Raw genomic sequence first — 14,751 nt, 5'->3', positions numbered from 1 at the left:
TAGACTGGTCTTTCCAAAAATAGCTTAAAATATGAACAGGAGATTTTGTATAATGTAAATGAATCTACTGTCATAAGATACTTCTAAATAATGAGAGAGCTGAAGTTGCCTCTTTAAAGTCCCTTGACAATGATGCAAGATTTCAATTAATAGAGGACAGCATTAATGAATTAGCTAAAAAATTATTTTTCCGTTTTGAAACTGATGTTATGTATTACACTGATTTTTGCAATACATTTAGATATGTAAAATAAAGATTATCTGATGCTAACAACACCTTATCAAAAATCGTCTAATTTTTGATTAGACGTTCTCTCCAGATATAAATAATAAAATCATGAGATTTCTTATTAAATGAAATTTGAATTTTCCCGCATTAATTTGGCCACGCCTTTCTACCACTTTGATTGGTGCAATTAGGTGCGTCAAACCGTCAAGTTAGTCAAACAACAGAGAGGGCGCTACCAGATTTGTCAGAAGAGCCACCACTTCCCTATATTTTTGTGTTTTGTGGTTTAATGGCTCTCATACGTAAGCGATTCATCCCCATATAGATAAATCTCTTGGCCGGCGGTTAAATGAGGCGATCGTGACCATTCATCGAGAGATGTGGGTACACAGCTAATGATTTTCGAGAACCCATTCGGTGTGATCGCCAACTCTAAATATACAAACAACAAAATACCAAAACAGCAACAACAATAACAATGTCCCGTTTTATGGGGGAATTTTATGGGGGGCCGCAGGTGCTGATATCTAAATCATTTCGTTCCCATGTGTTGTAAAAGCATATCTTCGGCGGACTTTATATGCCAGTTAAATGTTCCTCCTCGGTTGCTCGTAAATCGACGAGGCATGCGAAAAATTACTCGCCATCTATGTTGCCGGGATCGAATTAAAATGTCGCGATTTTTTACGACCGCGATGGGAAAATTTTAATTACCCCATCAAACCCCGAAGGTAAATCACAGGTTAATTTAATGGTCCGCGCAAACGTTATTGCACGTCATAGATGTTGGCGAGGCAGCGTTCTGCGCCAAAGAAGTTCTACGCAGAAGAGCATTGAGCAAACTGATGCACTTTCACTAGTTTTTCGTTAGGTTGGTAAACGTAAAAAGCTAAAGACCCATTAAGCGTTTCCTGTGCCACCGGGGGATTTCGCATGTCGTGATTGGCACGTTAGTTTCCTCGACTTCTTCTTCGTCAATCCGCTGGTATTTTTATTGCCATCGCCGTCTGGCTGGGTGCCCCTCAGATATTTTTCAGTCTGTTTCCCTCTTTCTCTCTCTCGCTTTCACGATCTTATCAAGAGATAAGCGTTTTCTCACAGTGTTAACCACTTTTTGTTGCGAGTTATGTTAGATGAGTCAAGGGCTCTACAAACGTCTTTTTTTAATCGTTCCTGTGTCCTATACAAGGAGACACCTTGTATAGTACAGAAGATCCCCAGGAGGGTATCGCGTGTTAGATAATGGAGGGACCGTCATCGATCGCATGCCAGATTAAGATTTCCCATAATAATATTGCGATGCAATTTGCGCTTAGCAATTATAATCGTTGTATGGGCCCGACATGCACTGAAATTTCGGTCCGTTGGTTGCGTTTACGACACTTGTCGCTAAAAAAGTTGCTTTTTCCTGATATTTCAGTCACGCCATTGTCATTAGGGCAAAAAGGAGTATTCTCCCTCAAAGAGTATTCAGAGAATCTCCTTAAAGTTAAAGGACCTTGATGGGACGTGCTGCCATAAGACGCCCACTCGCCATACGACTTTATCGCTACTACACAAAATGATGAATGAATTCCACCATTCTCGGTAATTTGCATGTGTAATAAAGTTTTATATCTCATCAGATAGCGGGGCCATGTTGGCAGCACTGCTCCTACAAATTTGTTCCGTATCAGTTTACACTGGCGATATCTCTCCATCTTTATTACCGCCGTTGGACACTCGACATGGCAACGATGTCATGCCGATGCCACCATTTCGCTGCTTGACATATTATGTCTTTTGTTTGTTTGTTTATTAGTTTTACTAAATTGTTTGATCCATTACGTAAAATAAGAACGGGGAGAAGAAAAAAAAACAATGATTTAGCATACAGATGGCGTATCGAGTAACCGGATTAACATACGAACTGCTGAAATAAAGTACCGGTCTCGGTCGGGTCTTTACTTTATAAGTTACGACTCTTTGGCGCGGACTCGTGTTTTTACGCGTTAAGTCCGTCTGATTGAGATTTAAAACTAAACATCAACGGATTATGCGGACTTTGTTGCTGGAGGAGTGTTCCACAGACCTAGCAGAAGAGGTTTGGACTTGCGGGAATCAGACGAAGAAGTCGTCCGCAAGCGTTTAAAATGCTCTTTATTAGTAAAGGACAAATAGAAGAAAGATGTCTAGTAAAAGGAAAATTAAGCTGAGGCACCACAAGCAAACTCAAGGAAATTCAAAGAGAACCCAGAAGGAAGAGATCAAGGGTATATCCAAGGAAACCCAACAAGTTCAAAATTAATGCAAACCCATCATAATCAATTGTGTTACATTTTAAAAAATTCATACGGGATTTACACATTTAGTTTTTAAGCTCGATTACTATACCTCAAATATTTGATGAAATTCTTTTGAAAAATCACCGTTTTTCGTCCATAATATCCAATCTAATAGCACTGTTTTATATTAAATAATAATTAATATACATATATATAATTATATCAAATTTAAATAAACAAACTGTGTTATTAGATTAGATAATAACGAGGAAACCAGCTGTTATTTATGCGTATTATTTTCGAAAACAATGATTTTTGAAAAAAAATTTTTACTGGTAAGTTGTGTGGGGTGGGTGGGGGGTTTAAGGGTAGGGTTGATAAAAAACGAGTTTTTTTGCAGTAAATAATTTCTGAAAAAAAAATGCTTTTTAAGAAAATTATAGGTGATAAAAAAATCTATAGTTTTTGTATAGTTTTCTCACATAACCTAAAAGTTTTCAAGTAAAAAATTAAAAAACCCTATTTTATTTTTCAAAAAAAAATTGACACGGAATTTACACATTTAGTTTTTAAACTCGATTATTATACCTCAAATATTTGATGAAATTCTTCTGAAAAATCACTGTTTATCGTCTATATTACCCAATCTAATAGCGCTGTTTTTACACTAAATATTTATATATAAAATTATATCAAATTTAAATAAACAGTGTTATTAAATTAAATAATGAATATATATTTTCTGCAAAAACATGTTTTTTATCAACACACCCCTAAACCCCCCACCCACCCCAAACATTTGCCCAGTAAGGTATTCCAGTAGGCCCAGTCCCGTTCTTTCCAAAATTCTCGAAAAAGTTGCTCGAAATTTGCGAAAAAGTCATGAAATTTTCCCTCTCAAACAATCAGGGTTTCGTCAAGGATATAGCTGTGCTACGGCTATGGCTGACGTAACAGATGACATTTTCCGAGCGTGGGATCAAGGGGAGTTTACTACTTTAATTTTACTTGACTACACAAAGGCATTCGACTTAATTAATCATAGGATTTTATTAGCAATTTTAAGTTATATAGGATTTTCAAGAGATGCAATAACATTTTTTAAATAATTTTTGGGTAATCGCAGCCAGCAGATCGTTTTGAATGGTATAAAATCTAACTCAGCACCTTTATCAGTAGGTGTTCCTCAGGGAAGTATCCTGGGGCCATTGTTGTACACAATTTATACATGTCGATTTAAAGACCATTTAAAATTTTGTAGCTACCATTTGTATGCGGACGACACCCAACTCTATCTTCACTTTCACCCAAATAATACAGAAATTGCCAATAGAAATATAAATTTGGATTTAAAAAGTATAATAGAAATCTCAACGTGTCACGATCTAAAGATAAACCCTTCAAAATCATCCGTTACTGTATTCGGAGGACATAAAAATAATAGATTGAGAGTTAGCAACGAGCTTAATATACAAATTAACAACGTCACCATTCCATTAACTAACACGTCCAAATCATTGGGACTTGTTATTGACTCGGATCTTCGGTTTCATGAGCATGTCACAGAAAAGAAAATATATATTCATTAAATAATGAATATATATTTTCTGCAAAAACATTGTTTTTTATCAACACAACCGTTACCCCCCCACCCACCCCAAACGTTTGCCCAGTAAGGAATTCTTTTTGAAAAATCACCGTTTTTGTCCACATTATCCAATCGAATAGCACTGTTTTTGTATTAAATATTCATTAATATACAAATATAATTATATCAAATTTAAATAAACAAACTGTGTTATTAGATTAGATCATAACGACGAAACCAGCTGTTATTCATGCGTATTATTTTCGAAAACAATGATTTTTGAAAATAATTTCTTACTGGTAAGTTGTGTGGGGTGGCTGGGGGGGGTAAGGGTAGGGTTAATAAAAAACGAGCTTTTTACAGTAAATAATTTCTAAAGAAAATTATAGGTGATAAAAAAATCTTTGAGTTTTCTCACATAACCTAAAAGTTTTCAAGTATAAACGTGAACCTTATTTTATTTTTCAAAAGCAAGTCGTATCGCTATAAAATTGCAGTAGTTGTGCCATTTTTAATGGCAAATAAGTGGAAATTCAATTTTTTTTAATTCATAAAGTTTTGAAAAAAAATCAGTTATTTTTGGTTCTAGACAACTATTCATTATCTGGGTAGAAAAACACAGTTTCTAAATTAAAACTATTGGCATATTTATCAGCCGTATGTGGTCAAGGTATATTTATTAATAATATACGTAAAATATGAAATAAAGTATAAAATTCTAATTAAGCAATTTAATCTCCCAATTGAGGAAATTATATTTCATATATAGTATGCATTTGGATAGTCTTGGAGTATCGTCGAGGTATGCCTCTTAAACCTAGAAAATGTTGGGGGAAAAATGTACTGTTTACTTTTAGGAATTTATTATTCAATGAAAGTCCTGTGAATATCATTGTGCGAATCCTGCTAGAATCGCAAATACAGCTCCTATATAGAAAGAACATATTGGAAGTGTGCTACTACATAGTAGGTATACCCTTTAATCGTAATTAAAGGGTTTGAAGTTTCGTCTATAATGTAAAGAAGGCGAAGTGATGGAAGTGAAATAAAAATTAAATGGTTCAAATTATTTCAATGGTTTGTCTATCTAATATAAATCGATGGGTATATTTATTTATAATTACTGATAATAGTATATGACTCACTAAAATAGTAATAATAATTAAAATTATTAAGGTGTGGTCATGAAAGTATATTAGTTGTTCTATCTTGGAGAGTTAAATTTTGTCATGTTGCAATTTCTAAAAAAAGTGTCAACTTTATACTTTCTTCTTTTTTAGATTCTGTTTACACAAGGGAGAAATTTCGGCATTTTAAAAAATTGAGAAGGGATTTACATAGCTAGTCTTTACACTCAATCACTATTTTAAAAAAATGCAATGGTGTACTTTTTTTTTATTAAATAATATTTACGATAAATCCCTTATGGATGCCATTGGGAAAAAATTAATGAAAAACTTTAGTTGCAGTTCAACCAAAAATGTACATCAAACTTGGCCATATTTCAAAAACTAGTCAAAAATATTTTGAAAACTCTTAAAGTTCCTCGAAGGGGAACCTTGAGCAAGTTTAGAAACTCTCGCTAAGCTAGTTTCATTAAAAAACCATTTTAAAGGCCCCTTATTAAATTTCATGCTTTAAGAAACAATTCTGCGACTTAGGTCGAGTTGGCCGAACATGCATCCGAGTGTTTTGCCCTACAACATCCAAAAATAAATTGGTTAACCAGGCATTTCTATGGGTAATTTAATAACTTATAAATAAACATTAAATTGCGCCATGAGTTGTTTTATTTTGGGCTATTGTAGACCGAAACTACCAGATAACGATCGCGAATGGTAACAAAGAGCTTCTTACACACACACACACTTACATACGTACCGGGCCTTATCAAGATTAATACATAAAATGAATAAATTTAACATGCAAGAAATGTAAGCGATCTTGAGGAATTCATTCATCTTTTTTTTCTTCTCTCTTGTTTCCAAAAAGAGTTTTTACGATTCGGAGACACTACCTGGGCCCCCAATGTGTGGACAAGGAGCGCACATAAAACCGTCCGAGCGACGAAATTAAAATTCCCATTTATTTACATTTTCAAGATATTTATTGAGTCATAATAAGTTGTCGCGATCGTAAAATCGCCTGAATTATTTTTGGGAGCCTCCTTCAAGGGTCGTAAAACCGGAAGATTTTTATCTTATTTTGTTCGAGTCGATTGTGTCCATCGCGAGAGAAACTATTTCTATTATTAAGTCCCGCATCGGTTTTTTTCGACCTCACCGGCCTTTATTAATAAACTCTGCAAAAACAATTTTACCACATGTAACTGCACCGAATTTGCATACCAACGGCTGTAAATCATGCATTTTACTCCCCAGTGGGCAGCTGAAGAGTGACATTTATGTAAACCAACTAACGGCTTTAGGGAATAAATAATAACCGATATGCAATTGACATTTCCAGATCAGGGCGGTTTTTTTCTCTTTTGCATAGATCAATAATTTCATTTTACATGAGCATGCCATCTGGGGAAATTCCAATCTATAAAGCAGACCAAGAAGGCATTTTATTACCTTTAGAACTATTTTATTTACCCAAGAAAACTCATGAAATTATTAGATTTCCTTGAGCCTATTTTTTTAACAAGGTTTTTTTCAGGTGTACGTTCTTTTAATATATGAGAGATAAAAAATTCCCAACCAGTCCCTCATAAATCATTAATATTTTCCAAAAATCTAGCGCTCATGTGAAATGTTAAATAACAACAATTACCGGTGATTTATAACTGACGTGAAACGTAGCAAAACTCATAAAATATTAAAATATTAATTCAATTAAAATTACTCGAACGGACCTACGAAGGTCGTTATATTATCCGTCTGTTTTTTTCTTCGCTACCGAACGACTTTTGTTTCGATTAAAAAAAAAGAGACAATTAATGTGGGAATAATTCCGTTTTATCGGCCACGTTGTTGGCTGACCCATTTTTACCCAAAAGCGGCTTTAAATTATCGTTATATGGGTGTCATTAGAACCGGTCCTTTGGGTCAAGGACCAGCCGGGCCATGGGTCTTAAGGTGTATTCAACCTCTGATGGTCCATTGATGCTTGGGCCGTTTCTTTTAATTAAGAAATACACTATAATCGTTTCTTCCCCTAATAATTGACCAATGGCATGTATTTCTCTTATTGTGTCATCATCATCTGGACCTCGGAGTTGTAAAACCGCATCCCATTGTTCAGAAACGCATGCACCATTTTGAATGTATAATATCCGAGGAGTCCAAAGAGAGGTAGTGAGTGGTTTGCTTCCCATCCGCATACATATGTATATGCATTCAACTGTCCCATAGTTTTATATGGCCCCGCTTATGGACTTTTAGACAATGCGGCATTGTATGCACGAAATGGCCGGCTGACAGTCCCGATTTTACTACTGATTTATCGGCGCGCACCTGACTTGACTGGCGGACATTTCGATTTCGGGACGCCTCTTAAAATGGCCGATTTCGATAACGTAATTTATGTGAAAAAAGAATTGAAAGAAAACGAGGACAAAGTGCCTTCAAAGGGATCAAAAATTTGGTTCTTCGAAGCGGATTTTGAGGTTACGTAAAGGAAAACCAGGAGAACTTCTAAGTTTTTTAACTGTTGGCGCACTTTGTTGACATATTTATTAATTAAATTAAATTAAAGTTGAATTTCCCTTACTTTACTTGAGTTTTTCTTACCTTTCTTTAGGGTTGCTTGGACTTCCTTGGATGTCTTGAGTTAAGTATAAATTTCATTGGATTTATTAAAGTTCCTTTAGATTTTCTTGAGCTTCCTTAAATTTTTTGCATTAGATAGTGTACACATGGTAGACACAACGCCTCAAACAACGACGAAAGGAAACTACGTGTTACCTCACAATATGGCCGACTTCCGGCTTTTACGAAAGGTGTCTTACTAATCATAGTCCTTTAGAAAAAGATAATCGAACCTGCAGGTTAAAATTCAGGAGATAATCCCTATTAATCGCTAACAATGATACCAAACATAACCAAACTAATACACTACCAAAGGATTTTATTTCCAAGTAGAAAATAGACATTAGTAAAAGCTGGGTCACTGTAAATTGAGAAAAAACATACGTGAACCCACTAAACGCAAAGAAGAAGATAGCATGATCGTTCAGTGTCTGGGATTACGACTTAGTGTCAACGGTCAACTTTTTTTTTTTGAGTTTGATTAAGTAGTTCTTATGTTTCATTAGTGGTGCCCGGGTTTCTTTAAATTTACTTCAATTTCCTTATATCATTGGGATTTTTTAGGGTTTTCTTGGGTTTTGCATAGGGTTTATTGAATTTACTTAAATATATTTGGGATTTTCTACGGTTCCACTGGATCTTGTATATGGTTCATTGGTTTTAACTAAGTTTCTATAGATTTTCTTGGGTTTGCTTAAATTTGCTTTAGTTCTTCTTAGGTTTCCTTGAACTTCTTTGGATTTTTCTTCCAGTTTTTGTAGGTACTTGGATTTGCTGTATTTTTTTGAGCTCGATTACGTATTTCATACGTTTCATTAGTGGTGCTTCGATTTCCTTACATTTACCTGAATTTACCTTAAATAGTTTTGAAATTTTCAAGGGTTTCTTTGGGTTTTAAGTTTATTGTATTTATTCAAGTATCTTTTGATTTTTTTCGGTTTGCTTCAATTTACTGGAATTTTGCGTACGGTTCCTTTAAGTTCTTTGGGTTTCCGTAAACATCTTGAAGATTTTCTAGGACTTCCTTGGTTTTTGTTTAGGATTCATTAGATTTACTTAAGTTTCTCCAGACTTCTTGAGTTTCCTTGAATTTTTTTAGGTTTCCTTTCCGGTTTTTTAAATTTACTTGGGTTTGCTTTATTTTTTTTTCGTTTAATTACGTATTTCTTATGTCTCATTAATGGTGCTTGGGTTTCTTAAGATTTAGTTTAATTTCGTAGATTTCTTTAAACTTCTTTACGGTTTCCTTAGATTCACTTAGATTTTCTTCAATTTTTGGGTTTGATTAAGTTTCTCTTCATGTTTCATTAGTGACGCGTCGGTTTCCTTGAGTTTTTTATAAGGTTCATTGTATTCACTTAAGTATCTTTTGATTTTTGTCAGTTTGCTTGAATTTTCTTGAGTTTTTGTATGTTTCCTTGAAGTTATTTGAGTTTTCCTTGGGTTTTCTTACACTTACTTGGATTTCCTTTATTTTTTTATTTTAATTACGTATTTCTTATGTTTCTTTAAATTTACTTCAATTTCCTTAAATATCTTTGGAACTGTGTAGGTTTTCCTTGGGTTTTGCATAGGATTCGTTGAATTAATTTAAGTTTCTTCAGGGGTTAATTTTCTAGGGGTTTCCTTAAATTTTCTTCAGTTTTTCGTAGGTTTCGTTGAACTTCTTGGATTTCCTTATTATCGGGTCTCTTAGGTTAGATCCTTCAATTTTTTGAGTTTAATTACGTATTTCTTATGTCTCATTAATGGTGCTTGGGTTTCTTAAGATTTAGTTTAATTTCCTCAAATATATTTGGGATTTTCTAGGGTTCCGTTGGATTTTGCATAAGATTCATTAGATTTAATTAAGTTCCTATAGACTTTCCTTGAGTTTTTCGTAGATTTCTTTAAACTTCTTTACGGTTTCCTTAGATTCACTTAGATTTTCTTCAATTTTTGGGTTTGATTAAGTATTTCTTATGTTTCATTAATAGAGGGTTCGGTTTCCTTGGGGTTTTTATAAGGTTCATTGTATTTACATAGGTATCTTTTGATTTTTGTCAGTTTGCTTGAATTTTCTTGAGTTTTTGTATGTTTCCCTAAAGACCTTTGAGTTTTCCTTGGGTTTTCTTAGACTTACTTGGATTTCCTTTATTTTTTTTATTTTAATTACGTATTTCTTATGTTTCTTTAAATATACTTAAATTTTCTTAAATATCTTTGGAATTGTGTAGGTTTTCCTTGGATTTTGCATAGGATTCGTTGAATTAATTTAAGTTTCTTCAGATTTCCTAGAGGTTTCCTTAAATTTTCTTCAGTTTTTCGTAGGTTTCGTTGAACTTCTTTGGGTTTCTTGGATTTCCTTATTATCGGGTCTCTTAGGTTAGATCCTTCAATTTTTTTAGTTTAATTACGTATTTCTTATGTTTCATTAATGCTGCTTGAGTTTTCTTAGATTTACTTGAATATCTTTTAGATTTTTGAAGATTTCCTTGAGTTTTGTATAGGGTTCATTGAATTAACTTAAGTTTCTTTAGTTTCCTTTAACTTCTTTGGACTTCCCTTCGGGTTTCTTAGATTTAGTTGGGTTTTCTTCAATTTTTTGGAGTTTGGTTACATATTTTTTATGTTTTATTAGTGGTGCTTGGATTTCCTTAGATTTACTTGAATTCCCTTAAATATATTAGGGATTTACTAGGATTTCCATAGGTTTTGTTTATGGTTCATTGTATTTATTGAAATTGCTTTAAATTTTCTTGATATTTTCGTACGTTTCCTTGAAGTTCTTTGGGTTTTCCTTGGGCATTCTTAGACTTACTTGATTCCCTTTAATTTTTTTGTGTTTGATTACTTATTTCTTATGTTTGATTAGTGGTGCTTGGGTCTCCTTACATTTACTTGAATTTTCTTAAATATCTTAAGGATTTTATAAATTTCTTTGGGTTTTGTACACTGTTTTGTTCAACATGCTTAGGTTTTCTTAGATTACTTAGATTTCCTTAAATATTTTTGAAACTTTGTAGAGTTTCCTTAGGTTTCGCATGAGGTTCACTAGATTTACTCATATTACTATAGTTTTTCTTGGGTTTCCTTAAACTTTTTTAGAGTTCCTTTCGGTTTTATTAGATTCACTTGGATTTCCTTCAATTTTCTTGAGTTTGATTACGTATTTCTTAAATATATTTTAATTTCTAGAGTTAACTTGGGTTCATGTATGGAGTTCATTGTATTTACTGACGTTCCTTTAGATTTTCTTGGGTTTCCTTAAATTTATATAAATCCTTGATTACGTTTAATAAGAAAAAGCCTGCTAGGGCTCCAAAAAGAAAAAAAAATGGTCCTCCGAGCCGATTTTCGGGTAAATTCCCGTAGGACGTCCCTGCACACACAAATTCAGTCCGCATCCCAAAGTGAACTGCGAATAACCGAAACTAATGACAATGATTACGCCGACGATAAAGAAGAAATCCAGGAACGACGAATCATTACGTCAAATGAGTCCGAATACCTGGGCGCACGGTAGTGAAAAGAAAAACCGAAAGCGGGCGAACATTAATAATCGCCCGGGCGCAATTAATCAGCAGTCATATTAAACAGTAGCCTCGCATTTTCTACAGATACCGTGTCGGCAGTCGCGGATTGTTTGAATATTCCCCGCAGAGGACGCTGCAAATCGTGTATTTCGCGAATTCCGCACTTTGTCATGGACTGGCTGGATTTTAAATTATGGACCAGTTTGCGAGCGACGAGCCTGTTTTGCTTACTTTATTAAGAAAACTTCTCTGTGTCTCACGCTGCGCTTTTCAGGGGCCTTTTTTTCCTTGTAAATTACTTCGGGACAAGAACACAAGAATATTTTTTATCATTCTTATTGCTCGTCTCAGCGCGAATTTCAAACGGGAGAATTTTTAATATGCCTATACGCGGGCCGGTTCGAAGGACCTTTTTTATTACGCTTTATGCATCAAAATCCGTTGAGAATTGTCGGAGATACGTCCAGTTAACTTTAGTCTTATTTTTTAAGTAAAATTTCTTTCAGTGTACACCCTAAAAACAATAATATGTAATTAGTGGCTCTGCATGCAGCCCAAAAATTACTTATTTAAAAAATATTTTTCTCAGTATATAGCAAACTTCGTTCTACTCGGTTGTCCTTGAGTTTGTTTCAGTTTTGATTTGAAGCACCATCTTAAAATCTAAAAAAAAAAAAAAAAATAACCGAGTGCATGAAATTAACCGAGAAACCGTCCTGACGTCGCGGTCCTCCGAACCGGATCGCGGATTAAGAACGGGCCTACCATATTTGCCTATCAAATATTGACATCCACTCAGGAAGTCGAGTATATATTCTTCAAAGAGCGCTTTTCGGTAGGCGCGTTTCTCTTCTACTACTTTCGATCAAACATCCTCGGGGCGGCACATTACCAAAAAAAAGATCTGAGGATCCGACATCCACGTGAATCAAGTTTTAAATGATAAAAGTAAACTATTGAATAACTTCTTTGAAATTCTTGGACTTAGACAGTAGGTCCAAACATAAATGACAGGTCTTTGCAAATGTTGACATTGAAGTCAACAAGAATGAGGTTCCACTACTGAATGAGGATTTGCATCATAGTCTCTGTACAAGCTGCTCTACTATTCATCTATTAAGTCTGTAGCCGGCAAAAGAATGTTAAGAATGCAATAGTTGGGTTCAACCGAGTTGCCAATTTGAGCTATATTATGCATACTTTTTGAATCTTTGACGAAGAAAAATAGGACTGACAACAGTGCTTTTTTTAACGTTTAACAATGAACATCGCCGCGAGTTTGACCCTACAGAGCCTTGTCGAATCCAGAAAAAACACGTAAAGAGATTATCAGTACTGGAAAATATTGATGATGCTGACTTTGGCGTAATACAGAATATAAAGTAATACCACCTTTAGGAAAGATGCTGGCGAAAACTAAGGAGGAAATTGAGTTTCCATATGAAAAAGATAAAGATTATTAAAATTTAATGACTCAGAATTCAATGTTACTTTTATTACATTTAATAAATGAATATCAATCCTGGCTATTTTGAATAATTTATTAAGTAATTTTGATTTTCCCGCAATTGGTCAGTTTGGAAAATAAAGATAATAAACACATTGAGAAAACTTACCGGTAATAGTCTTTTTTGCAGTAAATGTTGCCGTCCCTACTAAAACACGTAATATCACCGTCCAAAGTGTTCCTGCACTGGCAACACTGTAAACACTGCACGTGCCACCTGCGCTCGACCGCCTGCAAATAGTACCGGTCGGTTATTTTAAGTCTACAACCGGCGCAGGTGGATCCCGACGCGATTTCTTCTACGCAGCTGAAACCAAACGAGAATCGCGGTCAAATCGCGCATTTCCTGCGCAAAACCTCAAAGAAAAAACAACACTTACCTGGACGGCGGGGTGGGGGGACTCGAGGGCGTCGTATCCGGTTCGATCTTGGGGATGTGATGGTCGAACGAGGATCCGGGCCTGCGCAGTTCCGGTGGGGTCACCGATCGGGGGTCCTGTTGGGGTCTGCACGTGTCCGACCCGCAAGACTGATGCACTGAAACAACCCTCAAAAAAGTAAAACTTACCCCCTAAAAGGGATAAGGGACAACTCACTTTTCTCGCTGAGGTTATTGTTGTCTTGGCCATGTAACTCGGCGGCAGTGAGGGGTTCCCCTTTGATGCGGGGGGATTCGCACGAGGGGAGGTTCGGGGAGAGGTCACGTGACGGGTCGTACGCTGATCCAAGGTACTCATTGGCCTGCTGAAAGGGAGATCAAAATAATAAATAACTCGGTACCGCGGGTGGACAATTTTATTTAACTAAGAAAATTGCCATAATAATAATAATAATCGCGATCATATCGTGGTAGATAATAAGGATATTCCGAGTGGGATGTTCGCGGTAAAGGCGGGTGAATCGTGAAGTATTTTACGGGAGATAGGATCGGCTCGGGTTTCTCTATGTTATTTGCCGTGACGGCGATTGAATTTGGAGTTTTTGCTATGGACATCTGAAATCAGAAGATATTTAAAGTTGAATAGTCGAGTTTGTAAGAAAATCACTAGAGGATTAAGTTGTTGCCGCTTATTCGACCACCATCCTTAAGCCGAATGCGAAAATTAAAAAAAATTAATAGGAGCATGTAAAAAAGTAACTAGAGGGTCCTACAGCAGTTTTTTGCAGTATTGCTGCTTATTTGACCGCCGCTAGCGCAGTCCTTATACTGCTAGTGTTTTTTTATAATAAAATATATAGGGGTCGCTATGAAAATAAGTAGGGGTTTGTAAAATACTGAAAGATTTATTATCCAAGAAAAAAATAAATAAATAGGGGTATGTACTAAAATAACTAGAGGTTTATGGTCAAACTAAGAAGGTTAGGTAATTATTTAATAAAAAAAATCAGTTCCTCGATTGATAAATTGAGAATATTCCTGGGAATCCTTCTGTTCTTGAGAATATTTTAGAATTAATTAAAAAATAATTTGTTCATCAATAAGTTGAGAAGTATGGTTGGATAATCGATTGAATTTGTAGTTTTTGGTAAGGACACAATCCGAAATCAGAAGATACTTAAAGTTGAGTAGTCGAGTTTGTAAGAAAATAACTAGAGGATCCTAGAACAGTTTCTAATCGACTCGAAGACAACTATCAACATTATTCTTGATCTTAATTATGCGCATTTTCAAGTGTGATGGGTCATATCTTAGAAACTGTAAAACTTAGGGCTTTTTTATTAGCATCATGTGATTCAGATGGTCTTAATTCTTACAAACCCTTCAAAGGAATATTTTAAATTTATTAGTTTGCTTGGAAAAAAATTACAAAGCTGGACCTGGTTTGACCACTAACTTGTAGCTGCTTATTCGACCGCGATTTTCACTTATCTTAACTCTAATTTTAGCTGAGTTTA

The 14,751-nt window shown here is 35.0% G+C and overlaps 1 protein-coding gene across 3 annotated transcripts in view; it reads right to left on the bottom strand.

Moving 5' to 3' along the window:
• Positions 1–14,751, bottom strand: part of LOC126747487 (protein apterous-like) — a 63,843-nt gene that overhangs the window by 22,888 nt on the left and 26,204 nt on the right. For 2 of the 3 annotated variants that reach the window (XM_050456155.1, XM_050456157.1), the window contains exons 2-4: positions 13,452–13,599; positions 13,236–13,392; positions 12,965–13,162 (exon numbers count right to left, since the gene is read on the bottom strand). In XM_050456155.1, the coding sequence (XP_050312112.1) occupies positions 12,965–13,162; positions 13,236–13,392; positions 13,452–13,599 (503 nt within the window). The remainder of the gene's footprint in view (positions 1–12,964; positions 13,163–13,235; positions 13,393–13,451; positions 13,600–14,751) is intronic. The other variant, XM_050456156.1, reaches the window with a different exon arrangement.

This window comes from Anthonomus grandis, chromosome 19, assembly GCF_022605725.1.
Source record: "Anthonomus grandis grandis chromosome 19, icAntGran1.3, whole genome shotgun sequence".
NCBI classification, from domain to species: Eukaryota; Metazoa; Arthropoda; class Insecta; order Coleoptera; family Curculionidae; genus Anthonomus; species Anthonomus grandis.
Note: the sequence above shows the minus strand (reverse complement) of the source record. Positions and strands in the feature narration are given on the sequence as shown.